The sequence below is a fragment of the Calypte anna genome, chromosome 3, assembly GCF_003957555.1.
Source record: "Calypte anna isolate BGI_N300 chromosome 3, bCalAnn1_v1.p, whole genome shotgun sequence".
Classification (NCBI taxonomy): Eukaryota; Metazoa; Chordata; class Aves; order Apodiformes; family Trochilidae; genus Calypte; species Calypte anna.
In genome coordinates, this window is record NC_044246.1 from 14056738 (window position 1) to 14084732 (window position 27995).

Here is a 27995-nt window from a genome sequence, read left to right on the forward strand (position 1 = left end):
CGCCGGCGGTCCGGGGAGGACCCGGGGGAAGGGGCGGGGCCGGACCGGGAATCGAAACCGCCGGGTCGGTGCAGGACGGGCCCGCGTCCCCCCGGCTGCGGAGACCTGGGACACGGAGCCGGCCCGAGCGGCCCCCACAGCCCCAGCCCCGCCGCCTCCTCCTCTGCCGTGAGTGCCGCCAGCCCGCTCGCGCAGAGCGGGGTCCCCTCCCGGCAGCTCCCGCCGCATGGGCGCCGCGGCTCGGCCCACCGCGGGTTTGCCTGACCCCCGGTACCGGGAGTGAGCGCTGCGTGACCCCGGCGGTCCCTGTGGGCGAGCGGCTGGCGGAGGAGCGGCTTGCGGGGTCACCTCGGGGAAGGCGGCGGCCGTGGGCAGACGGTCGGGGGCTGCCGCCGCCTTACCGAGCGTGAGGGGCTGTGCTGCCGAGGGGCTGGCACTGCCTCCCGGCTGCTGTGCCCCCGGGATCGGGGCCTTCACCCGCAGGTAATTCTGTGTCGTTTGAAGCCTCGCAGGGAAGCAGCAGGTGTGCGAGGGAGCGTGGGGAGGGAGCGGGTCTTGCAAAGAGCAGCAGTGCCGGATGGAGACCGTGTTGTTACCCTTGTGAGGGGTTGTACTGAGAAAAAATAGGAAGTTTTGTTCTCGGATTGTTACGGGTTAAGCAAGGGAGGAGAACCGTTAAATTGGCACATGAGCAGGTCAGTACCAATTGGCTGTAAGCTAACTTTATTGGAAATCAACTTGGAAAAGATGCCTTAGCCATAGTGCAGCCTTGATGGTTTCAAAAGATTTTGCAGTCAGAGTCATGGGGATGATTAAAGGCACTGGCCTTAACCAATGCTGTGTAGGTTTGTAGGGTTCAAACTGATGGTGACCTGGGGCATCTTTTTTATCCCAGCATTTCTACATAGAATAATAAGCACTGATGGGTTTTATTTCATTTTATCAATAGCAGGGAGGTTTAGCCAATGCTCAGAGCTTCTGTGCATTTTCATGTTCACCTTTTTTCCTTGTTTTTTCCTCTGTGGGCTTTCTCAGCTTGCTTCTGTAACTTCTTAAGTGTCAGTCCTTTCTCTGGGTTTATGCAAAGTTTATCAGCCACATCCAGAAGGTTGGATCTGGTGCCACCTTGCCAGTGATTCTTGGTGAAAAACAAAAACACCCCCCAACTTGAGCTCCTGTATTTAGTAAAGTTCTGCTATAGAAGTCATGCAGGAGAATTTTCCTATTAATTAACATTCGCAGAGATACAGTCAGAGGTATTCTGAGTCTCTTGTGAGAAACTTGTTACACCTTGCATGATCTCTATTAGAGTGGTCTTATGTTCTCATTTTTTGGGGTGTGTTTGGATAAAATAAGTCTTTGATTCACTAGTAGTAACCCACTGTCATGTATTTAAGTTATCTAAGTGGTGTTGTCTGGTTTGTTTACAAGCATGAAATGGTAAATAGGTTGAAAAATGATTTGAAATTCAAGTCATCCTTAATAGAAAAGTGTCTGCATAGTTTCTGTGCTTGTTTAGTTTGACTAGCTAATGAAAAAGGTAGGTTCAAAAGAAGCCAATAGTTTTATCTAAATCAGACTTAAATTGAGAAGCATAGTTCATGGCATGAACTGTGCTACCAGGCTGCTGCACCTTACCCCTCATCCTGCAAGTGAAAGTTATTTTGCTTAAGTGTGTTTACTAAGTGTGTTCATTTTCTTTCAGCAAAAATGAAGAGAAGGACAGAACCCGAATTTAGCAGCCCTCAAAAGAAGCAGAAGAAGAGGATAGAAGAATTGGGATTAACCCTCAGTTCTACTTCAGATGATGAAACTCAATTTAGTAATCATACTACTCAAGGTAAGGTTGTAGATGAAGTATGTGCTGCTGTGGGAAATCTAGATAATAACTAGGAATTAACCCCATGTGTCCTGAATCCCAGTTGATAGCCTGATCTTCCAAGGGCATGCTCTCTCTTCAGGAGAAAAAACACATTTTTTTCTGTTCACAATCTAGGATTAGTATGAATTTTTTTAAGCTTTTTTACAATTTTGTGTAAACAGTTTGTTCTGGGAACTGTATGAGTTCAGATATAGAAAATCATGAGGTCATGAGAAAATCATAGAAGATCATGAGGTAGAGGAGAAGTGCATGGTCCAAAGCTGTAAAGATCCTTGTAATGTATAAGCATCATTAACCTCTTCCATCTCAGCAGTTGTCTCTGTTGTGGGAACTTTTAACAGTGAGGAGCTGCAGGTGTGACATAAAAAACTCCCATAATTCATCATTGTTTAAAAAATAATAACAGAGAATTGTTAATCTTGCCACGTTTTTGCAGATGTGAGACACTGAGATGAATATAAAGGATGGTTGATCAGGGCTCCTGCATTGTAGCTCTGTCTCTTCCTGGCTTGGTGTGATTTTTAGGGGGAGGAAGGAGTTGTAAGAGCTTACAGCTGTTTGGTTGTAGAAAGAAAAACTTTTTCAGAGTTAACTAAATTAATTACCTACTTTTTCTCAAGTTGGAATGTGCTTTCTCACCTGGAGCTTGGGTTGTACCAAAGAGGAGGCAAGTGCCCTATGTGATCGGTATTGCTGTTGCAGAGTGTTTTACACTCTCCCAGGAGGGTATTTCAGGTTGCCTCCTGGTTGTGTCTGCTTCTTCTGTCTGGGGATTTCCTGTGGTCACAAAGTCTTAGTGAGAAGGGACCTGAACACAAAGAAATGTTCATCTTGTGGAAATGGGTGAAGGTAAGGAAAATGAGTGTGTAAGTCTGGGAGTAATCACAGTGGCAGGGAATGGTGTGTGTACCTGTCTCCAAGGCTGGAGGGGAGCGAGGAGGTTAGAGGTGCAGGGTGGTAGAGCTGGGGTAGGGAGTGCAGTAGTGTGCACTCAGGGCTAAGCTAAAAATTCAAATCAATATTTTAAAAATCTTTTTCCCCCTTTTGATTATTAAGTTCATATATTGGTCAAAATAGGCTGTGAGTCTTATGTGAAAGAAACAAATTGATACAGGTCAAGGACATTTTGAAAAGGGTTAATTGTTCAGTGGTGTGTTACACCCATTGTGGTTTTCAGTGAGAAAAAGAATGTTGGGGGAAAGTAGTGATTTGAGATCTAATCTCAGGTGAGAATGGTCTAGCAAATGTTAAAAGCAAGAAGAGCTGTGAAGAGCCTTTCTTGAGATTTAATTAGTGGGTATTGTGTTTTGGGCACCTCATCAGTCTCTGGAAGGTAAGAGACAGCTCAAAAGCAGGCAACAAAGTGAAGCTTTGTATTGGAGAAATAGAATGCAGTAATTGACCCTAAACCAAAATCCTTTGTGACCTTGTTCATATATAAGAACTTTGTGAAGGAAGGAGGAATGCAACTCATGTTACAGACATTGGAAAATTGAGGTCTGTATATAAGATTGCAAACACAAGTTAAATCATGACCTTCCTTGTCTTAAACTGGAAGCCTCAAAGGTTGGTGCTGTCAAACTCCAGCATTATAGTTATGGTGGACACAAGTCCTGAATCTTAAAAGCTGATAGTCTCCTGTGGAAGGACTTGGTGGTTTATGGGACCTCCCTCGCTACCCACCTGGTGCAGAGTGGGCTGCAAGACAAATGATATGACTACCATGATCCCTGCCCAGATTCCAGTTACATCCAACCCAGAGCAAAGAAGTTTGGACATCTCATAACTGTAGAGCAGCAGTGAAACTGTACAGCTCATACAGACCAAGGTTCTTCCCAAGTAGATGCTGGGGTGGAGCTGGGCAGAGACAGACTTCATTGTTTGGTGCCCATGAAGGCTTGACTGCATCAGATTCAGGTGACAAATTTATTTTGAGTTTGTATAGTGGTACCCATGACCTTGATTAGACCATTGACTTGATTCAGTTCATCCTCTAACCTTCATTTCTGTCAGGGTATTTTTAAACTAGTTAGTGTCTCTGACATTGTCTTTCACTTGGGTTTGTATGCATCAGTCAATTCTAGAGGTGAAAAGCTGCCTCATTTGCTGTAGTGAACTGGTGGATCTTCACTATCGAGGTGAGTAGCAGGATCAAACTGAAATTTAATATGGGTACTAAGGGATGCAAATCTCCCTTCTTTCTGCAGTGTTGGCCTTTTGGTGCTTGCTGTGGTCTTTTTTTTTAAGTTAGAGATATGAAAATACAGTATGTTTTATCAAGGTGTCAGTAATTGTCATTATTATTGGCAGAGAATTCTGGACGTGGTCAGCTCTTCAGGGTCTCTGCAAAGGTAGTGCTGCTGTAGTGGGCTTTGCCTGGCCTTTGAGGGGCTTGGAATCCATCGTCTCAGAGAGGTTTTGTGTGTCCCCAAGGCAAAGGGGCAGATAGCAAGGTGTTGGTTCCACAGGGTGTTTTGTATTACACTTGCATGCTTCTCATATCATGTCTGCAATGAGAGAGTGTCCTCTGTGAGTGTGTTGAAAAGATTTTATGAGACACATTGTGTAGGTCTGAATGCAATTACTGAGGTGTGTCTGTCTTCCTTTTTCTTATTTTCATATTTGTTGTCTCACTTTCCCCCCCCTCCCCCCCCAGAGTCTTCAAGTAGCAGCAGTGGGTCTGAAAGTGAGAGTGAGGAGAAAAGACCAGTCTTCAGCAATGAGTTCAAACAAGACTCTCTTGTGGAAGGCACTTCATCTCGCTACTCCATGTATAACAGTGTCTCCCAAAAGCTCATGGTAAGGCAAAATAGTTTTGGACCAAACTATTAAGACCTGATGAGAGCGAAGTGAAAAGACCAGTCGTTTTTAAAAGGTTTTGATTCTGACTCTGATCCTCCTTCAATGTTCTCTGCTTCATTGAGCCAGCTACAGAGCAAGTGGGGGAGGCTGAGGAAGCTTGGTTGAAGGGGATCTGTTAAAAAAGAAAGCTGGCTCGTGTTCAAGGCAGGAAGGTGAATTTGAAGGGAAGGATCTCTGCGTCAGGCAGCTTGCTGAGCTTGGAAAAAGTCCTACTGTATGTTACTTTGCAGTGCGTCAGTTAAATGCCTTGTAAGAGAGGCTTTAATAAATTTTGTGGTTGACATTAATTTGTTTGGTCTAGGAGGCTTTCTGGTGTGTACCTTTGTAGAATTATTACCTTAATTATTAAGATATTTTTGTTTTCTTTCAAGTAGTACCACTCTGCTTTATGTAGGGCTAGAACTTTCTTGGAAAGGCAAGATGCTGTGAACGACAGTGACAGCATGATAGTGACAACTAAAATTTGAAGGTGGTCACTTACACCTCGATTGCACAGTGTTAGTGTGGGGAAGCAAGTACTTTTAGGAAGTTCTGAGAGAATGGTTGATTGTCTCTGGGTGGTTTCAAATTCGGTAACTTGTTCTTGAGTTCAAAGGCAATAGTAGGCTGCAGAGGAGTCTCTTTTGCTACATGGTGTTACACTTACTGTCTGATGCAAACCTTCACCGTGATATGGTGACATAAGTGGTATTCAGACATAAGTCTGCAAGAATTTCCATTGTTGATAGGAGAGAAAAAAAAAGTTATTTCCAAGGGCAGCAGAGAATGAAACAGATCGTTGTGTGCCACTTGAAATGTGACAGAAACTCTGTAGCTCAATGGGTGACTGAATTTGTGTCTCCTTTTGTTCTGAGCTGTACTTGCAGGAGCCTGGATCACCTATCTTTCCATGATGGTAGTCCAGCTTGCACCTGCCTTTGCTAAGTTAGAAGTGGTCTTCAGCAAGAAGCAGGGAGGTGGTAGCTGCTGCTAGAAGTGGTAACAGGGAAATCCTGCCCCTCAAGGAGCTGGAGTGCTGCTGACTACCAGAATCATACTTCTACATAAGAACTTTCAGCTCTTACTGGATTCGAAAAGGGTCCAGGGGGCTGAGAGTTGCTATTTGGTCCTCTCTGTAGATAAAACCTGTTGCTGATAATTCAGAAACTGTCCACATACATTTTTGTCACTGGGCTTCAGTTTGCTGACTATAGCACAAGACTGTCTTTCACTGGGAGAGGTCTCTCCTGAGTCAGTTAGAATGAGTGCTTTCAGCTGCTACAATACAGGAGGTTTTACTGCTGAATTTTCAAAGCCTTTGTAAAGACCTGTAAATTTGAATATAGAGAACGATGTGACATCAAGTGATGATTTGGTAGTGTTATATAAGCAAAAGGAAAATAATCCATGATTATTATACATTCAAAAGTCTGTCAACACTGGTGTCTAATGGGCTCAGTGGATGTCACATTTTGTGTCTGTATTTTAAGGTCTGATTCAGAGCCAGGTAGCAAAGGCAATGGGAAAACACCATGTACCTTTGCATAAAATCTGTTAGATGTTCTCCGGTTGTTTCTCCTACAGTGTAGTAATGTTGTAACTTGTAACAGTAACAATGTTTTTGTTCTTACCTGAAGGAGTATATGGCTAACATTCATTAGAATTGAAACTTCAAGACTTGTATTTACTGATTCTTGTACACCCATACCAGAGGGAGTGAAATTGCTTGTTGTTTTTCTCTTGTTGCTAAAATTTATGAAGATAAAATCCTGAAAAAGTAGAAGTTAATGAGCATATTTCTTTTAACATAAGAGATGGGAATGTGTTTCAGGAGCAGTGTGTCTTTCATTCCTCCTCTGAGTTTTAGGTAAAGTTTTAACTGATGCTTGAAATGTGAGTGCATGTTCACAAAAAGAATATCATCACTTTTTTTTTTTCCTATACCAGCACCTTTTGTTTTATGAATGTTCTGTGCTTACTGAGCACTGTGATCATAGAATCATAGAATAGTGATGAATGGCTACAGGCTTCCCACTGCTTTTCCCTCTGAGCAGTCTGTTCCTACATTACTGAACCTTCTGGAATTTGCTGATGTCTCAGACATCATTTTTCAGATCGTTTTTTCCTTTGTGTCCTGCCTCAGTTAAGTGAATTCAGTATTAAGGCCTGAAAGCCCCAAATGAGATTAAAAATGTAATCAAGTAATTTAATGGGTAATATGCCATTTTCCCTGCTAATTCTGGACCCTAGCAGCAGTGTATAAACTCAAGTCCAATTGTTTCAGTGTGCTCCCTTTGCTTTCTTTAATAGGCCAAGATGGGCTTCCGGGAAGGAGAAGGTCTGGGAAAATATGGCCAAGGCAGGAAGGATATTGTTGAGGTCTCCAATCAGAAGGGAAGAAGAGGCTTTGGGCTGACCCTCAAAGGATTTGATGGGGAGCTCAATATTGATTGGCAGGATGAGCCAGAGGTAAGTACTTGCTGTTTTGAATCCCTTTTCTGTTGGCTTGTTTAGGATTTGCTCTCTGGGTATGATGTTTAATGTCTGTCACAAGTGGCTGCCATTAAGTGGCTCTGCTGGGTAGACTTTATCTAGTCCCAGAATTTGTTTTCTGTCACCTTTATCAATTTTCTGGCACAAAATTGGTTTCAGGTGGATTGTTGCTGTGGTCTGTAGGATTTCTTTCTGAGATTGAAGTACTGAATGTAACTGAAAATTGGTATCAAGCTCTTTTGGGTTTACCATTTTTATTTTGTATAGAATTTTTCATACATACACAGGTCTTTTTTTTTTTTAATCTTTTCTGGGACTGTTTAACTGTCTCTAATAAAATGTTCTGATGTTCTAATCCTGTGTCTTGCCAACCTCTTCAACTGGGAAATAGAAATAGATCTTGTCAGGAAAGTAAAGCCTAGTTTTGATATTATTTTGTGTGAAATAGCTGCCACATGTTTATATCTAAAAAGAAAAAAAAACCAAAACCACAACACTGAATCCCAGGAAAATGGCACGTGGAAAGTAAGCCAAAAGGTCCTGGCCACCATAAGTCAAGGGTAGCAATTCTTGTAAAATATTGTATGGTGCATGATTTAGCACTTTACTTTTCATTCTTTGAGTTGTCTTGTCTTCAGCAGATGAAAATATGATTGAGGTTGTTCCTTGAGAGCCAGGAATTTGAGACCTGTTCTGTAGGCTCATTGGTTTAGGTCTCTCTTTCCAGTGTATTTCTACAGGCCACAGCAGCTAAGTATATTTAACCCTGTGGAGGACAATACTATAATAAACATAAGGATAGTAGATCTTAGCAGTCTCTCTTTGTGGAGAAGTAGCATCACTTCAATCTTAGCTGCTAAAGCAGTTCCTTCTTAAAATTACAAAAAGTGTTAGAAGCCTGAGTTAAGTTGTGGAATGAGGGAACCTTACAGAAGGAACTGGGAGAAAGAATGTGTGAAGAACCATTGGAAAGTGTGTTGTTTTGGCAAGTACCTCTTCTACAGTGTCTCTAAAATGTACCTTGAGAGTACTAGGCTTCTGCTTTGTCTTGATTATTCATCAGACTCTAAAGAGAAGAAAGTGGTATGGGGATTTTTGTGGTGGAGGTTTTTTTGAATTTTGTTTTATTTGGATTTATAATTAAAATAAATAAACATGTTCTAGACTAGGAGGAAAAAATGCTATGGTTGACTTTAAGGTCATGGTAGGATTGGGAGGCAAACCTTTGGGGAGCAATCAGTTGTTGTATTTTGCTAGAAAAAAACATCTTTGGCTCTTCCCATGTCTTGTGTTTGCAGCCCAGTGCCTATGAGGAGGTAGACTGGTGCCTCGAGTGTACCACGGAAATCCCTGATGCCCAGGAGCTGAAGGAGTGGATGACTGTGGGCAAGGTAATTTTTTAGATCTTGGTACTTACCAGCCTAAGATGACACAGATCTACTCAGCCTGAAGCAACTGCCTTGTTAAAGAGTTGTAGCATAACCTAGACTGTAGGAACCTCTGGAGATCGCTAGTGCAGCTTCCTGCTTTAAGCAGGTCCAACTAGGTCAGGTTGCTCAAGGGCTTGTTTGGTTGAGTTTTGAATATCTCCAGGGATGGAAATTTCTTAGCCTATTTGAGCATCTGAGTATTGGGTAACCCATCTGGAAAAAAAAATCATATGATTAATTAGCACTTTTTGTGTTGCAGCTTGTGTCCATTTTTTCTTGTCCTATTGTTGTCCATTTATAAGAGTTTAGATAAATCTTCTCTATTTCCTGCCATAAGGTGCTTGCAGACAGTCCTACAAGCTCCCTTTTTGTGTTCTGAATAGAATGTACTCTCAGTCATCTCAAGATGTCTTAACAAGGGAAATAATTCCTCAGCCTGCTTGCTGTGCTTTTGCTAATACAGCCTCATATGTGATTAGCAAACTTCATTACTGGCACATGTTGCATTCTGAAATGACTGATACCATTTTTGGTAATTGTTACATGTTTTCCTGCTGTTCCAGAGGAAGATGGTGATTGAAGATGAAACAGAGTTCTGTAGTGAAGAGCTTTTGCATAATGTCCTGCAGTGCAAGGTGAGTCCCATTCTTTGGAGAGGAACTGAAGTTTTAGGGAGGCAAGTGAAATGAGTAATTGAAGAGGATTTAGTTGTTTACTTAGGTGATTGGCAAGAGCTCAGAACATCCTCTTTCACCTCCATGCCACTGGTATGACCTCACATCCTGGTTGTTTCTGTGTGTTCAGTAACCTGTTTTGCACCTCACACCTCAAATAGATGAATGAAAACAACTTCTTAGTCCAACTGAAAGACTTAAGACTTGAATAAGATCAGGAAATTAGCTCCCTTTCTTTTATTGTGTCTTCCATCCTCTCTTCTAGATGTTATCATGCCACTGTTAACTTCAGTACAGTGTGAGTGTATGTCTTATATGTGAGAGAAATACCTTAGGCTGGGATTGCTTTTGAGGTGGATGAACACATAATCAGGCTCTGGAGAATTCTTCAGTCACTGAATTTGCTCAAGATCTCAGCTTAGAAGAGATGGTGTCATGTGATAGAAGAACATTCTGTGTTGGTGAACTAAGCTGTGCACAGAGTTGGCTGTCTTAGGAGAGAGAAATAGGAGGCTAGGAAATGCTTGTGCATACCTGTCCCTCCAGCCAATGCCACGTGCAGCTCAATTTTGTTTCTGTGTGTGCAGAGTGTATTTGATGAGCTGGATGGAGAAGAAATGCGTCGTGCACGGACAAGGTCTAACCCCTATGAGATGATCCGTGGAGTTTTCTTTCTGAACAGGTTTGCTGAACTTCTGGTAGCATAGCCCCTTGCCCATTTTTGTCCACTTCCAGCTGTGGGAGCCAAGGTTGAAACTTAATAGGGCCCTATTTATATGTTCACAGGGCTGCAATGAAGATGGCAAATATGGACCATGTCTTTGATTACATGTTTACAAACCCTAAGGACTTCCATGGGGTGAGGGCCTCTATTTAACCTTCAAACAGTGGTGCTTACTCTGAGAATGGAGAAGGTGGGGGGAAAGGAGAATCCTTTGGGTACTAGGTGGGAAAACAAGTGTTTGAAAGAGTACTCTTGACAGAGTAGTGGAGTCTGTGGTGTATCTGGTTTGACTGATGGGAGCTGTTACTGGGTCAGTAGAATTTCCTCAGTTTCCTTTTGCAGAGGCCCTTGGTAAAGGAGCGAGATGCAGAGCTGCTCTACTTTGCTGATGTGTGTGCTGGTCCTGGAGGCTTCTCAGAGTACGTCTTGTGGAGACGGAAGTGGCATGCAAAAGGATTTGGCATGACCTTGAAAGGACCAAATGATTTTAAACTGGAGGACTTCTATTCTGCTTCCAGTGAGCTCTTTGAACCTTATTATGGTATGTAGCCTATGTGTCAGTGTTACCTGATGTTTTTGCTTCTGCAGCCTCTATACCAGTGGGACTGTGGTTGATACCAGCATGAGGATTTAAAAGCAGCTTGTTTATAAGGAACCATTTTGCAAGGTAGAAGAGGGCTGTCATCTGAGAAAGGGGTTGAAATTGGTGAGCTTGCATATCAAGTCACACTTCTGCACCTGTTTCCAGTCTGCCCTGGGAATGTGTGTCCGATTGATAGTTGAGTGTTTCACTTATCTACAAATTGTTGAGTGCTTTAATGTTGCTTTACAATGTTTTTCCCACTTCTCATGTCTGAAACACAGTGAGTGAGATGACTTATAGAATGGTTTGGTTAGAATGGAGACATTAAAGACCATCTAGTTCCAACCCTCTGCATGGACAGGGACACCTTCCACTAGACCAGGTTGCTCCAAGCCCCATCTGACCTGGTCTTGAACACCTCCAGGGAGGGGGCATTCACAAATCCTCTGGGAAACCTGTTCCAATGTCTCACCACTCTCACAGTTAAAATTTCTTCTTAATACCTAATCTAAATCTACCCTCTTCCAGTTTGAAGCCATTCGTCCTTGTTCTGTCACTGCATGTCCTTGTAAAAAGTCCCTCCCCACATGTTTTTTAGGTCCCCTTCAGGTACAGGTCTCCACAGAGCCTTCTCCAGGCTGAACAGCCTCAGCACTCAGCCTGTCCTCACAGGGTTGGTGTTTCATCTCTCCAGACTTACCCAAAGATCTGTCAGCAGAGCCAGAGATAGAAACCTGACATGCCTGAGTGGCAGTGTGTTTCTATATCAGACCTCCTAAGCTCTGCTTTGATAATTGACTGTGGACTCTTAGTAAAGATAAATAAAATGGATTTGGGCTAGAGACTGTATCTGAATCACTGTGACTAAATGAGTTTCTTAATCCAAAGAGGTTTAAGGTAGCACGTTGTACTTTGCTTTGAGACAGACTAAGCAAGTGTATAGTATTGCTGCATCTCTTTTCCTGGATGAAGCCTGCTGATATGCTTGAGCCCTCTGTCTGCATAGCTTCCAGGAACAGGAAGGGAAATACAAGGATTGCTAGTATTTCTGCTCCTTATTTCAGACTGCATAAAGGAAACTCAAGTGTGATGGTCATGGGGAAGAGGGTTTCCTTTTCCCTTGCTGTGCTTTTTTCCCCTCCACCTCTCAGACTTTTGTTGACTGTCATTTTTTCACACCTGGCTGTGAACTCTTAGAGAATGGTGAGTGTTTCAGGATGAGATAGGTTATAGAGAAGGTTCATGGCAAGGGCAGCAAGGCAGATAAACACATTGTTCTAATGGTTGCAGCATGTGGATCTTCTTAACTCACTGCAAACTGGTGCTCTTATGAAGAGAAGGAGATACCAGGAGAAATTAGTAGCCTTTGAATTTTCTAGATCTCTTTCTGCCTTTTATGCCATTAAGTCTAGTGAGATGTGTACAAACTCTTTTCCAGTGACAGGAAGGAAGTAGACTACAGTGATATTTGTTGTGAAGAATGGTAACAAATTCTAGTGTCACTTCACTTGCTGACAGGATGATTCATGAGGAATTTAGTTATCAGAGCACTAACATGCATCCTGATCTCTGCTGCTTTCTAGTTCTCCAGTTCAGTTGACAGAAGCTGTAGTTGTAGAAGATTTATAGGGACTAATGCCAAATTGAAGTTCGGGCTTCTTCAAAGTCAGAATTGGTGAGCTATAGACTAGACTTTAGATTAACTCTCAGAAACACCATTCTGGGGGACAATGTACTTCTCTTAGAAAGAAGACTATGAACATTCTTGCATAAATCCTATTTTCCTTTCCTGACTTCCTTTATAAACTTATTCACAGGGTTTGTGTGGTTGTTTTTTTTTTATTTGTGGTTTGGTTTGTGTTGTGGGTTTTTTGGGGTTTTTTGTTTGGGTTTTTTTTTTTTTGTCTATGTGGGTTGTTTGTTTTGTTTTCATTTGCTATTTGAAATTCCAGTTCACACTGTGTTTAGAAGTATATTGTGTTTCTTTGGGGTGATTTGAATTCTTAGTATAAGGTTGCCAATGCATGATGTGAGTAATTTAGCCTTTTCTGTAAAAAAATGGGAGGTGTGAGGTTAGCTATGCAGTGAGGTTGAACCTTATGTTTTTAGTAGCTTTAGCTATGTGTCATTCATACTTGGATAAGAATATTATGTTGTCATATAGTCAGTTCTCATCTCAGGGGAGGGCAGTGAATGATTTCTCTTTTGCTGAGACTTATGTACAGCTCATCATTTGAGCATGATTATTATATGGCTTTGTTTAGCACTGCCTACAGAATCTGAATAATTTTCCTAAATTAACAAGTATCGTTGGTGTTGAACAAAGGAATGTATCAATGCTTGTTTGCCTATCAAGGTCTGTAATTTCTGACTAAATGTTGATTGAATACAGTAGATCACCTGTGCAGACCGGTCTTCTATTTGTACTTACAAACTTGTTAGTAATTATCTTCTCTTTTCCTCTTAGGAGAGGGAGGGATTGATGGAGATGGAGACATTACTCGCCCAGAAAACATTACTGCTTTCCGGAATTTTGTTTTGGACAATACTGATCACAAGGGAGTGCATTTCTTAATGGCTGATGGGGTTGGTCCATTTCTTTTTCTTGCAAAGATGACCAAAATTGATACCTCAACCTGCAGATAGTAGGATATTTGACATGTGCCCATAGTTACAATGTGAAATGCTTCAAGGCTTGTATTAAAATTCCTGGTGACTTTTTTTTTTTTATCTTAAAGAAACAGAAATTTCTGTGATTTATCTGTACAAAATCCTTTGAGATTTGTGGAGATACAAATCATTTGCTATGTACTTTTCAGGGTTTCTCAGTGGAGGGTCAGAACAATCTGCAAGAGATCCTAAGCAAACAGCTCATGCTTTGCCAGTTCCTTACAGCATTGTCCATTGTTCGGACAGGTATGTTTTACCCATTGATCTTCCTCCCCCTTCTCCAAGGTGTGTGTGGCACTGCAGAGGGTACAGTGTTTATTAACATGCTGTGAAGTCAGCTCTGTAGTGAGTCAGAAGTTGCGCAGAACTGAGTGTGTACTCGTACATCTCGAGATGGTTGTCACAAAGTTAAGAGAAGTGGGACAGAAAAATAAGATTACCTACATCTGTTTTGCTTTGAATTAAAAGCATGAGATAAAATGTGTTAGTTTAGAGCTCTTACAATGTGTTATGTAGCTGTCTTGGGCTAAGGTCACCAGTGTGATAATTGGACAGTGTATCTGAGTTTTATCTTCCTTGAATATTACAAGAATGGGCTGGTGTTTATCCAGTTCATCCTTCCCTCTAACTTGTGGCTTTTCTCCTTTAAATCTGCCATCTCTGTGATCAGAGCAAAATGATGTCTCACACTGTCCTAGCTGTATCTTATTGTTGCCAAATGATGGACATTACATCTCTATCTGGTTTTGATGGCTCCTCTCTTCTGATGTGTATAGTTAGCATTTGGCACTGACACAGAAGATAAAAATACTTCTGTGCTTCTCATTGCTTCTCATTATATAATGCTTCTCATTATGTTAACATTTGTCTTGTGACCTATGTTTAGAAGTACCTGAGACAATTATCTACTTAGCAGTAGTCTCAAATGTGAAGTGGTTAAAGGAACAACCCTCTTCAAGTCTTTACCGTCTGGGTAGATAATAGCTCTGTTAAGACTGCTTTTTGCTTGGGGAAATTGGGATTCTTGTTTGAAGGCAAAAGGCCACATAGATTCTTTTCTTTCTAGAAAGTGAGTTACTCTGTTTAGATAACATCTGTTACTTTTCCTTTAGCCTTGAGATGTCTTGTTGTCACATCTCTGCCACAGGGTACCTTTTGTCAGCTGTGCCAGAGAGCTTAGTTTGGGGCTGGAAGGGGATTATGGAGAGTGGATAGGTAGTTTGCTGGTGAGACAGCATGGTGACTGGTTTGATCCTGGTCACAGAAATCTGCTCTTTGCTCCAGAGGTATGGGGAAGAGGATTTATGAAGGATCATTGGCCCACTTCATGAATGTGTTTTAGATTTTGTTTATTTTTACAAAAACACTCCTATGAGTTCTGCAGAAGAAGAAGTTACCGTGGTGATTTCCTTTAAAATCTGATGGCATAGGTGTGCTTCTTCTCTTTTTAACAGGAGGACATTTTGTCTGCAAAACCTTTGACCTGTTTACTCCATTCAGTGTGGGACTTGTTTATCTTCTGTATTGCTGCTTTGAGCGAGTGTGCATCTTTAAACCTGTGACAAGCCGCCCTGCCAACTCAGAGAGGTGAGATTCTTGAGCACAAGGGACTACTAAAGAAACCCTGTCCTCAAAATACAGTGACAGGTGGATTTGGTTAAGTCTAGTGGAGGCTCCGTGACCTGCCTCAAATGGTAGCTGTCTTGAAGGAGGAAATATTTTGGATGCTTAGCAAACTATGATGTTTGACAGGGTAAAAAAAATATTTGCCAAATAACCTTTCTGGGGAGGAAGCAGTGGAACAGAATATCTAACAAGTTCTGTTTTGCATTAAACAGCTCTGGTTTCAGTGAAGTGTGTTCAGTGAATGTGTGTTATCATTGTAGCTATCAAGGTTAGCAGAATTGATTTACTACTTAAGGGGGCTCTGTAGGGTTTTAAAACAGGGTTGAGTTTCCTAGTCTTTCCAGAGTATAGAAAATATATAATGTGTGACAGGTGAGGCTGTATCTTCCTAAGGATACACAGAAGTAAAGATTTCCTGGGATGTGGGAAACTGTCCTGATAATGGGGGTGGCAGAAAAGTTGGCTGTGTGGAAGAACTGAATTCACATGATCTCTCTGCATTGATCTGCAGGTATGTGATATGCAAAGGATTAAAGCTAGGGATTGATGATGTGCGGGACTATCTCTTCATGGTGAACATCAGGCTGAACCAGCTGCGCAACTCTGACGTGGATGTGAATCTTGTTGTCCCACTGAACGTGATCAAAGGCGACCAGGACTTCTATGATTACATTGTCCAGTCCAATGAAAAGTGAGTGCCCATGGGCAGTGAGGGCTGCTGATTGTAGAAAGATTAACCAATGTGGCTTTCAGTGTGGCTTCTTGCACTCAAGGAGGTAGATGTTGATGCTGCTACACTGCTGTGCTTTTGCTCCCTGAGAGGCTTAGCAGAGCAGAGGAACACTGTGCAGAGAGAAGTGCTGTCTACTCACTGTTTGGCCTCTGTGTGGTACTCACATTCTGTGTATTTTGAAAACACTTTGGACCCTATGTACTGCTGTTGTTCTACATGCAGTAGTAGATGATATTGCCAAGATGACTTCATGTGTTCTGTATCTCTTTTGGGAACATAACTGCTCAGTGGTGATCAGGCTGGCTTCCTCCAGTTGTCCCAGCACTCTTCCTCACTTTGAAGAGTAGAAGAATCTTGAGGAGGATTAACTTTCTCCCTGACTGAAACTTGTCCTCTCTTTCAGCCACTGCAAAGTTCAGATAAAGGCACTAGCCAAAATTCGTGCTTTTGTTCAAGACACGTGAGTATATTCCTCTGTCATTCAGTAAGAACTGAATTAATCTACTACAAATTAATTGTTTTGCTCTTCTTTATTGTGTTCTGGATTTGACTTTACCTGGTCTTTGGAGTCAGTAAACTGAATAGAGCTTCTAGGTAGCTCAGTCTGTGTCTCTGCCTGAGTTACTTGCAGAAACTTGTAAGTGGCTGGAGACCTGAAAGTTGGTACCACCCTTGTTGAGAAGGCTTCTGTGCATTCCATGATTTCTTACTACCATAAGTAGGCCTGCTCCTACTTAAGATGTAAGCAGAAAAGTAACTCCCATTTGATTATGCAGTAACCATCTAAGTTGTGCATGGTTCATAGCTCTTTATTATCCTGGGCCAATTGAAAGCATCCAAGTTTAGAACCCTAGAATTACCTAAACCTTATGACATTAATTTCTTGCATAAACTTAAAGTCACTGCAATGTATAGCTGTTTCCCTGGCATGACTTTTCTGTTGAGGTGTCGTTCAGAGGTAATAGGCAGTGGAAAGCTGAGTGAGACTGATAGGCAGGAATTATCTAAGAGTTAAACCTAACATTGACACTTGTTTTTGTGTGGCCTTCAGCACTTCACTGCTATTTGTAATAAGGGCTATGTACTCAGCTATTGGAAATTAGCATAAGTTCATACCAATACATATGTTCTTGAACATAATGATGCCCAGTGGTACTTTCATGGGATGGATCATGATCAGTAGTACAGACCATAACACACAGCTAAACATGGGGACTGGAGATGGGTGCAGTGGGGTGTGAGGGGAAGGCAGCATCCTCTTTTGTGTAACCTGTTCAGAAATAATGCATGTTTGTTGTTCCTAAGCCAGACACTGAAAGATGCAAGTTTTACAGGGCTGTGATATGTAAAAGAGCAAGGAGATTTCACCATCTTAACAGTCTGCTGTCTTCCTCTAGGACACTTGTGGAGCCACGGCAGGCTGAAATCCGAAAGGAGTGTCTCCAGTTATGGGGGGTAAGTAAGCTGCAAAGCAGGAGGTCATATAGGTATCTTGACTTTGGTGAAATGAGAATGGAGCTGCAGACAGGACATCCTAGACAAAGGCTTAATGTGTTGTCTTGTGGGAAAGTCAGAGACCACTTCAAGCTGTTTGTGTAAGCAAACAGGATGTTTCTGATTCATCATGTGTATGGTTTAACTGAGCAGACTTCTTTGCTGCAAGCTGAGAATATTTCATCATCCACAGAGTGAACTCAGCACTCTCCAAAAGGTCTTTTAGGAGTCTGCAGTTTCTCTTTTCTGAGCTTCAGACCGTGGTGGGTCCATAGATATAGCAGTGATGTTCACAGACTAATTGTGTGTCCGTGATGAAACAGTAGTTCATCAAAATATGAATGGAATCGAAGATTTAGTCTGAAACTTTCTGAAGTTGCATGTCGTTCCACTTGGGCTGTGGTATGCCTACATTAAATTTGCAAAGCATGTAAGGTCTTTTATTTGCTAGATCACTTCTCCAGACTGGAATCCCAAGAGCAGGAGTTTTGAGCATCAGGGTGTTCTGTCATGTGTTGAAACCAGAAAGTTCCTATGAACATGCCAAAGAATAACATTTATTATCAGTTATTTGGATTTGTTTTCAGATTCCTGATCAGGCTCGTGTTGCTCCTTCATCTTCAGATCCCAAGTCCAAGTTCTTTGAGCTTATCCAGGTAAGACCTTACCTGGAAGCCTGTTCAGAGTCCTTAGTATGAATAGAACTTTCCCCCATAGGAACTAAGAGGGATAAAAAAGCTGGTTCTAGTTTAATATGGAAGTTGCAATTACCTACTTGCATGTATTGTGTCTAATTTGCTTTTTCCTTACTTGGCTATTTAGGGCACGGACATCGATACCTTCAGTTACAAACCCACTCCTCTGAATTCCAGCACACTGGAGAAAATTCGGCAAGTGTTGGATTTCCGATGTATGGTGTCTGGAAGTGAGCAGAAATTCCTCCTGGGGCTAGGGGTAAGTGCCGAGAACAGTCCATGAGTTTTGCTGGTTCGTTTCAACGGTGTTATTCTGCCTTGCAGCTTCATCCCATTCATTCCTGTCCTGAAAGGACAGAAAGGATTCCTATCAGCAGTCCCTGAGACTGCTAGTATTTTATGTTTCTTTCTCCTGACTTCACTGCTTTTCACACAAATTAACCCTGGTTTTGTTACTGCAGCTTACACAAGAGACCTGTACTCTTCCTAGCTTCTCTAATTATCTTCACTATCCTTTTAAAGCTGTTCTATTTCTGGTTCTTTGTGCTGGGTATGAAAAGTCACTGGCAAATTGGAATCAGTGTTTTTGTTCCTTTGCTGAAGATATTAAGGTTCTTCCTGAAAACATCTGACAAAGAAACTTCTGTGACACCCCTAGGACAGAAAGATTCTCTGAGAGCTTCTCTCCAGTTAGTCAGAGGTCTCCCCTCAGCCCCTGCCCTCATGAAGCTTTGACTGAATCTGACTCTGCCTTCTACACGCACAGAAATCACAGATCTACACCTGGGATGGTCGCCAGTCAGACCGCTGGACAAAGCTGGATTTGAAAACAGAGCTGCCAAGAGATACTCTTCTCTCAGTGGAGATTGTTTATGAGCTGAAAGGAGAGGTAGGAGGCTATTCTTTCATTTACTAAGTGGCTGCAAATATAATGAGCAGTTTCATCTGTTCTTTATAAAATACTGCAGACTGTATGTTCCATCTGTGCCTCGTGCAAGGTTTTTTGTATATGCTACTTGGAGAAACTCTCTTGGATTGAGTCCCTTTTTTCTGTCCAGTGCTAGAGGTACAAGCTTTTGGTTTGGAAAACACTTTGGGCCTGATGTGCTGCTGCTGTTCAACGTGCAGTAGCAGATGACATTCCCAACATGATGTGTTCTGTGGCCTTTTGGGTACATAACTGTTCAGCAGTGATTGCAGGTCTTGGGGAAAAGGTTCTCATGGTAGATTCTAAGTGTTAAGGTATTGCTGCCTGGGAGTTTGTGTGTCCTCTGGCACCTCAGCTGAGGGTGTTGTCATGCACTGGGATTTGTGCTGTGGCACAGTAGTAGTATGGCACAGAGAGCTGGAGATGACAGCCATGTTCCCTGTTCCTCCCCTGAGACAAAACTGTGTAGTGAGATACACCAGTGTTTGCAGGGCAGCATATCACTGTACAACAGGCAGCAGGGAATTTGTGTGCCTTTAACACCTGGAAAGGTGCTTTCTTGCTAGAAGAGACTGATATCTTGTCAGAAAATGGACAGTAAATCAAAGCTGAAAAAGCAGCAGCCTGAGTAGTAAGTATCTGTATTCCTTCCCTAGGGGAAAGCCCAGCGAAAAATCAGTGCCATCCACATACTTGATGTCTTGGTGCTGAATGGCAATGATGTTCGAAACCAGCATTTCAACCAGAGGTATGTAGCACCTGGAGAAACTTATTTCTGCTTTCACACTAAAGCAGAACACTGAGCACTGGGAGACAACTGCAGTCAGCTGAAACACTACTATAAGGATGAATTGTGTATGAACCCGCACTGAAGTGAAATGTGTACAGCCTTTTCTGACTGTACCTTCTTTGTGTATGAAGGAAGACTTAGCTCCTTTCTTAGTCTGGAGTAAGCCAGGCACAGTTTGCATAAACTTGAGTTGAATGGGCATAGCTGATAAGTGGCTGAGGCAGAAGGAACAAGCACTTCTGCTTCCTTCCTTGGGGACATGATGTCTCTACTAGTCCTACTTTCCTACTGATACACCAATGTATTCAGCATCATGTGGGCTTTTAGAGGAAGCTATGGAGACCCATACCTAGTGGATAATAGCCAGTATCACTGGGAACTGAACTGGGAAGGCATGGTGGACAAAAAGTCTTGCTCAGTACCCACTTGGCTAGTGGTGGAGGCAGTCTGCATGTGTTAAAGTGTCTAATAGTTTATTCTGCTGAAAAATTTACTTGAAAATATTACTTCCTGTGTCAAAGATCTCACTAAAGTGCTGGATTCTCCTTTTTTCTTCATTCAGGATTCAGCTGGCAGAGAAGTTTGTCAAAGCTGTTTCTAAACCAAGCCGGCCAGATATGAACCCCATCCGGTGAGTGACAACTCTTTCCCTCAGCCTGGTGAGCTTTGGTTTCAGTGTGTTGGAGTGTGAAGATAAGCAGATGAAATTCATAGTTCCATTATGCTCAATGGAAAGAGGCTAAAAGGCCTTTAAATATCTAAGATAAAGGCTGATAGTGAAGAATTTGTGCCCTTCTTTCATATATCAGACAGTCATATTTTCTTTGTATGTGCACTGGTTGATTTCAAATATGTGCCTTTAGTAGCACTCTGCTGTTGTGAGAGAGGCTGGAGGAAGGGAAAGAGGATGTTTTCCTTGGTGGCTTAATAAAAGATTGAATAGGATCTCAATTAAGCTCAAGACACAGAATCCAGTATCTGAAAGGGACCAACAAGAAAGTTGAGAAGAGACTTCTTACAAGGGCATGTAGTGATAGGACAGGGGGGAATCACTTTGAACTGTGCAGATTTAGGTTAGACATTGGGAAGAAATTGTTCACTGTGAAGGTGGTGAGACGTCAGAACAGGTTGCCCAGGGAAATTGTGGATGCCACATCCCTGGAAGTGTTCAAGGCCAGGCTGAATTGGGCTTTGAGCAACCTGGTCTGATGGGAGGAGTCTCTGCCCATGCAAGGGGGTTGAAACTAGAAGATCTTTAAGGTCCCTTCCAACCCAAACCATTCTATGATTCTATGGATTACACTAACTGGAAGAGCTCAAAATGTTGGGGGGACTGATGGTGAGGTGAGGAGAGCTGTAGACATTGGTTGGTTTCACTCTTGTGAAAAGGTCTTCAAACTGTGCTCTTTGAAGCCTGATACTTAAAGCCGTGCGTGGGAAATGGGTGGTTGGGTGTCGGATCAGAGGCAGTGCTTTTGAAATGTTCCATTTGTTTTTCTGTGACTCAAAACAACAACAATAAAGCAGTCTGACATAATCATAAGAATGATGACTCCCTATAATCCTTACTGCCTAAAACCAAACCAAATAAAAAAACCCCAAAACAAACACCACAAAACAAACAAACAAACAAAAAGCGAGGCAGTTAAGTTTTACTTGCAGACCAGCATGGCCGTGCTGAGACCAGAAATTGCCTGTGGCTGTTACTTTGGTGAATTTATCTTGTGGGAAAACAAAAGCACCTGACTTTGATTGTTCTTTTCTGTATACTCAGCCTCTGGTAAAAATGCACAGTTTCCTTAGCAGCTGGGATACTCATGCTCCTTACAACAACACAGCCATGAGTGTGCAGGTGTCAGGTTTCCTCAGGACAGGAGAAATAAGCCACTGGAGCATAATATTGAGGAGGATGAACCTCAGGAATGCCCCACCACCTCATGCTCTACAAGTGAACTGTCTGGCTACTCCCTGTGGCTGGAACAGAAGAAGAGGACAGTTAATTATATTTTTTTTATCACGTTTTTTTCTTTTACCCCAGAGTGAAGGAAGTGTACAGATTGGAGGAAATAGAGAAGATTTTTGTGAGGTAAGTGATTGGCACAAATGAGAGACTTCAGAGGACACTGAGGTTATCAGTCACTAGTGCACAGGGATGGAAGGGATGTGAGAGATATGCTGATCTGTGCTTGAGGAGTCCTGGAGACAAAGCTGTTAGAGCTTGTGCAGCTGTTGGCTGCTGTTTCTGATGTACTTCTGACTCAGAGCATGGTTCTGCTGAGTTCTAATGCTATAGATGCAACCAATGTGTTTTACTACAGCAGGGATAGCAATGGTGCTTGAGTTTGTGAGCAGAAGTGTCAGTGGCTTCTCACTGGCTTGAAAGATTAAGAGTGTATATCTGAATTGAGAATCCTGTTTGGATTAAGTGTGGTAGATCATCACAGATCTTTCATTGCAGCACTTGGTTTGCTGCCTGATCTAGACAGCTCTGAGTGGTTTCTCTAGCCTTGAGGGGGGAAGCAATGAATTCTCCAGAATGTGGTGATGGGCAGCCCTGTTGGCTTTCACTGTTCTCACTGTGGAGAAGGTGTGCAGGTAGCATATTGTATGCAAGAGGATGGTAAAGGGAGAAACAAGGAACTTCTATCAGTGCCTTCTCTCCACATCCAGGTTAGAGATGAAAATCATCAAGAGCTCAGGGGGGGTGCCCCGGTTATCCTACACTGGCCGAGATGATCGGCACTTTGTGCCCACAGGACTCTACATCGTACGGACTGTGAATGGTAGGAAAAGACCCTTATTTAACTTCTCTTTGGATCTTCAAGTAAAAAGTATTGACCAGGCTTGCTCCTGCTGTAACTGGGTAAAAAATTAATGGGAGTATTCCAAAGGGTAGAGACTAATTGCTAGTTTGGGTTTGGATGAGGTTTAGGGTATTTATAGGATCGGCTTTTCTGTTGCTGGTTGATTAGCTATTGTGTGGGTAACTCAATTTATTTACATGACTGATTACTTTTTTTTAATGAGATAATTTTTCAGTATCCCATTGGAATGTCAGCTCTTAAATGCAGGGAAAAGGAAGTATTCTCAGTGAATACAGAACAGCCTGGGAAGCAGGTCATCTTGGGGGAGGGAAGGAAAAAGGAGTAAGAGAAGCATCACAGTTATTCTTACAGATTCCTCTTCCCAGGTTGCACTATATATTTATACTGTATATTTATTCCCCTTTCTATATTCTGTCTGATCCCTGTGACTCCTCTGCAAGATCCCTGGACAATGGCATACAGCAAAAACTCCAAGAGAAAATTCTTCTTCAACAAAATGACCAAGCATTCAACCTTCTATCTCCCTTCTGAATCCATTGCACCCTTTCAGTGAGTATAATCCAGAGCTGAGGCTATGGAAGTGTAGATGTGTGTGAGGTTGTGTTTGTGTCTGGGTATTTGGAAGGGCATTCAGGCCTGTTGTGCTGTATTCTTGCAGATGTTGGCAGTGCAAGTGCATCTTGGTCACCAGCAGAGTGTGCTGCAGAAGGAAGCTGACACCTTCTCATAGCTCTGGGAAACTTTGGATCTGGATTTTGTGATTAATTGCTATGAATAATACACATATAACAATTTTGTTCTCTCTGCAGCAAAGCACAAGTTACTGAACCTTCCTGCACACAGGGAAATGGGAATTGAGCCCGGCAACTATAATTAGCCACATCTCTGTATTTTAAAATGCTTGGTTGGAGGCTGCTAATTTAAAAGCAAACTTCAGCTCATTTAGCCCAGGCTCTGGAATAACCTGTAGGTAGCTGGGAGCTGTTTAAAAAGAGAGAGTAAGAGAAAAGTAGCGGCTCCTCAGGAAAGGATAGAGTGGCTTGTCATTGGACATGAACACAGAGGTTGCTGAAGTGTCTACTGAGTACTAGGCTAAGCCCATGTCTTAAGTACAGCAAATCCTGAGCATGTGAGATACCTCAGGGCTCATGGGTGGAGGTGTTCTGTACACCCTGCCCTCAGATAGTCTCAAGATTTCCTTCACTACCACTACTCAGGACTGTGCTTCTGAGCAAGAACTTGATACGAAATAGGGCTCCTGATTTTCTTACTTGAAATCTGCTTGCCAACCTTACAGCAGTGCTCTTAAGAATCCTTAAGCTTTCCTGCATGGAAGAACAGGCTTAAAACTGTACAAGCAGAGGCATACCATGCTTTTTTCCCTCCATGTGTCAGGAAGGGGTTAGTTCTGCCTCTGTACTCAGAAGTAAGTCAGCATGAACGTGCATGAATGGTTGAGGAGGTGGAGGGAGCTTGTGTGGGACTCCAGGAGGGAAGAATTGTCTTGTGGTTAGCAAGTACTAATGTGTCTTTAATTACCATTGACATATTCTCTTGTTGCTGTGCTAGTACTGCTTTGTTAGGTTAGTAGCACTAAATAAGCTATGAGTATCAAGTGTCAGTAATTGTACAAAACTAACCACTGCTGTGTTGGCACTAATTAGCAGCTCTGTTTTCATTATGACTGGGACTGTGTTGATGCAGTGAGGGAGAGCTGTGCTTGATGGATGGAGTGAGAGATGGCGTTGTAGGATCAGAACTCTCAGCAGCAAGCAGAGCTGGGTTATTTTACATACTGGGAAAGGGGATGATCCCAGCTGCTTGTGCACAGCCTGAAGTGCTGTCCATTTGCAAACCTCCATAGGAATTATTACTGTATACTATACAGCTATTACTGATTCCAGTAGGTTTGTGGTGAGTGATTAGATTGCAGCTTGCTGCTGCTGGCAGACTTTCTAAAATCTTCAGTAAGGCCTTTCCATGGCCTGTGGTAAGTTTTTTCCTCACAAAAACTTGAGGGGAGGTAGGTTTTCCCTCATGACCTGTCTCCTTCCAGCAAATACTGAACTGAATCTTGAGTGAAGCCAGAATTAGCAAGCTTGTTTCCATGGAAATATCTCAGGCTTGGAAATTGCTCTACCTTATGGGCTGTAGACTTTGTATGGTGAGTAAGTGCCCTGGCCTCTTCTGAAGGCACCTCCTAGAATATCTCTGGCATCCATTGCTCAGGCAGCTGGTTCTGTAGTGCACTTAGTGGCTGGGGTGACAGTGTTTTTCCTCCCCTACCAAAATAATCTTGCTCTCCTTTCTGCCCACAGTGTCTGCCATTACAGCCGCCTCTTCTGGGAGTGGGGGGAAGGTGTCAAAGTGCACGATTCTCAGAAGAGGAAAGATCCAGAGAAGCTATCAAAGGAAGATGTGCTGGCTTTCATCCAAGCACACTACCCCTAACCCCGCTCTTTTGAGGGGTGCAGGGGAGGCTGAGCCCAGCTTGGATTCTTCAGGGACTGATGAAACTGGGGAGACTGCAACTTCTGTCCTGGTCTTCTCCAGAGCTGGTGTCCTGGAGGTGGTCTAACCAGAGAGTGGTATGCAGAAGGCACAGGACAAGGCTCTACCCTTGCAGTGTATATAAGAGTACAGCCCAGGTAGTGCCTGCTGCTGGAGTTCCTGTGGTGACTCCTGGAGCCAAGGCCTAATGTCCTTTTGTCCTGACCTACTGTATGCATGAGGCCAAGGGGCTGGCAGCTTTCTTCGCTCCTGTTCAAACATTCAGCAAGGTTTGTGGAGCTCTGTGTGTACCAGATCTCTCAGGCTTGTGCTTCTCTGGGAGTGTGGGAAGGAGCAGTGATGTCTTGGTGGCAGAGCTGGGCAACAGCACATCCAAGTGGCTCTGCACCATTCCTGGCAGCTCTGTTTCCTTGGCCTTGTCAAAGGCCTGCGCTACCCAGTGGAGGGTGTTAGCTCATTGGGGAATGCTGGCTTTGGGACATGAATATGTATTGTTGGGGTCTCCAACACTTCTGCTTATCAAGGCACTTGGCAATTCCTATGTGATGGCATCCTGTTAGACAAAGGCCCACACGGGTGAAGTAGAGTTCCTGGCACAGATTTAATGTGCTCAGTCCAAGGCATTTTTTAAGACCTCTAGAAGCTGCTGTGACAAGGATTTTACCTCCCAAGGTCAGTGTCTGATCTTGAGCTAGCATCCTGGGATTAATTTGAATGGGGCTGCCTCATGGTATTTGAGACCAAGGTGCTTTGTTTCTTGGTAGTTGACATTATTCCCCAAATCATCAGAGTGGGAAAGAAGACACAGGTGAGTTAGGATGCTGGAGGTCTTTTTGGAGGAAATGATGGGAATATGTTAGGGGTAAAAAAACAACAGGGCTTCAGTGACTTTGACCATGCTGGTTAATCAGAAGAAATCCTGTCCCTTGACTGTGCCCACTGGGAAGGTTACCAGACTTTCCTTTTTAAATGTCAGAGGGGACTTAGAAACCCTCCATGTCTCATTTGGCCCTAGAGCTGGGGTGAGGGCACTGAGCTGTGAATCTCTCAGCATGGTATGTATGTGTCAACAGACTTTGCCATGCACTTCTGTGCTGGGTTCAGAGTTGTCTTCTGTTGTGTGTTTTACCTCCGCTTCTGGCTTCCATGGCCCTTTTGCCAGGTCTTCCATATTAATCAGAAGATGACACAGCTGACTGCTTTTGGCTAAGCAGCAAAATTGTGTTCTCTTCCCCCTTCTCCCCCCCCCCCCCTTTTTTTTTTCCTTGATTTGTTTTTCAACACAGATTGGTAGTAGGGAGGAAACTGATTTAGGGGTTGTCTGAATTGTGCCTTAAAGAAAGCTATAGTTCTAGAATCTGTAGCAGTTTAGATTTTTGTTTCTTTCTCTCCATACCCTTACGTACAATTTGAACAAGCTTTATGTAGCAAGACATGGAAATATTCTCTTGTAGGTGTATGCCCTGCATCCCACCCAAAGAACCCATAACAAGGATGGCATATTGTAGATGTCTCACCTACACCACCTAAGGCCCAGCATCACATGTAGGTTTTGTGTTCTCAGCACACAGTTAAATGTCATCCTACAGGTAGGCTGTGCCTCCCACAGCTTGGAGCACTTCCATGTCTTCACAAGCAAGTTGTGTCCCTATAACCAGGTATTAATTCTCTACAGTATTCTCTACAGGTATAAAGGAACTTAATAGCTGCAGCTCCTTGCACAATGAAAAACTACATGCAGCCTTGACCACTGCAGAACCACACCCCTGGCTAAAGATGCAGCACAGAAGTTGGCAGGCAGTTTTTCAGTGTTAACTGGAGGAGGCAAAGCTTGCTTAGGGGACAGAAGTTTAGCTTATAAAAGAGTTATATTGAATATTGTGCAGGGGAGTTAGTCTGAAGTCAGAACTGCTTTTTCCACACTTGTGATTATTAGGTCAGGTCAAAGTAGCTGAGTGAAGACAAGCAGTTAATGCATCCTCTTACTGACCTGTAGACCTTCTCTGCTCTCAAGCATCTGGAATACATGTATGAAAGAAACAGTGGCCCTTAGCTCTCAAAGAACGAGGCTTGTCACTAGTGGTTGTTTCTGCAAAAGCACTTCCATGAGGGATGAGGAGGAATCTCTCTCAGTGGGCAATAAAGAACCTCCAACTGTGGTTTTCAAGCCCGTGTACAGCTGGCTTTTTAAACCAATCAGTAATTTGAATTCTGGCACTTCTTTGGACTGTCTTGAGGCTGTTCCAATGCCAGCAAAGCATGCTCCTCCCTTTGCCAGGCTCCTTTGCTAAGTGTTGTGTCCTCCACTCGAGGCTTTGGCTTTCTGCAGGCTGGCTGACAGAAGGGTAGCTAGGAAGTACATGAGGGTGGGTGTACGCCTCTTGAGGGTACAAAAAAGCCCTGGTTAGCCTGCAGGCTCGCTTTTATAAACAGATACTTAGTTTGCCCAGTTGCCTCCAGCTCCTCTGATTTTAATTTGCTTTTAATTTTTGATGCACTGAACCTTATTTCTGAATCCCCCTTCAGGAAGGCAAGCACAAACCACTGTGCTTCCCCGCGTCTGGGTATATACAGAGGGATTTTGTTGGGAAGGGGGTGAGGAAGGTCTTGCTGAAGGGAATGTTTGTGAACATTAATTGCACAATGCATTGTTATTAGGCTGTGTATCATTTTGTGTTGACTTCTCTGCTTTGATTGTCTCTGTGACCAATACAGCCCCTTTAGTTCTCAACAGTGCATCCTTACTTGGCTTCCCACAATATTCTGGCTAGCACAGTTCAGTTTTGAAGGCTCTCCCTTTTTAAAGGCTTTTCTGACAAGTAATGCACACTCAGGGCTACCAGGTGTATGAACAAGGGGACTAGAGGGAACAATCTCCAGCACTCCTCTGCAGCATGGTAGGCTGCTTTTCCACCCACAGGAAGCAAATGCTCAAGATGAGTTACACACTGTTGAGACATCACTGACCAGGGATGTAAAGTGTGTAACCCAGCCCAGGCTTACTATGGTGCTGTGTGTGCCAGAAGGGAGAGGGCAGGATAAGAATAAAGCAGTAGCTGAGAGGTATTACAAAATAGGAAAAATAAAAAAGAAAAA

At 43.0% G+C, this 27995-nt stretch overlaps 1 protein-coding gene across 5 annotated transcripts; it reads left to right on the plus strand.

The window, feature by feature from the left end:
• Nucleotides 1-13: 13 nt before the first annotated feature.
• Nucleotides 14-27989, plus strand: CMTR1 (cap methyltransferase 1). 5 transcript variants are annotated; one of them, XM_030446650.1, is made up of 24 exons: nucleotides 14-483; nucleotides 1706-1840; nucleotides 4539-4681; nucleotides 7034-7192; nucleotides 8515-8607; nucleotides 9210-9281; nucleotides 9908-10002; nucleotides 10107-10179; nucleotides 10387-10585; nucleotides 13095-13213; nucleotides 13447-13543; nucleotides 14752-14884; nucleotides 15435-15614; nucleotides 16060-16116; nucleotides 17054-17111; nucleotides 17738-17806; nucleotides 17973-18104; nucleotides 18612-18734; nucleotides 19430-19521; nucleotides 20126-20194; nucleotides 21602-21649; nucleotides 22234-22346; nucleotides 22829-22937; nucleotides 24707-27989. In XM_030446650.1, the coding sequence occupies exons 2-24, from the start codon at nucleotides 1711-1713 to the stop codon at nucleotides 24837-24839; spliced, it is 2496 nt and encodes an 831-aa protein (XP_030302510.1). In that variant the 5' UTR covers nucleotides 14-483; nucleotides 1706-1710; the 3' UTR covers nucleotides 24840-27989. The 5 variants fall into 5 exon arrangements, with proteins under 5 accessions (XP_030302510.1, XP_030302511.1, XP_030302512.1 ...); XM_030446651.1 differs by having other exon boundaries at nucleotides 31-523; XM_030446652.1 differs by having other exon boundaries at nucleotides 31-168.
• Nucleotides 27990-27995: the final 6 nt, after the last annotated feature.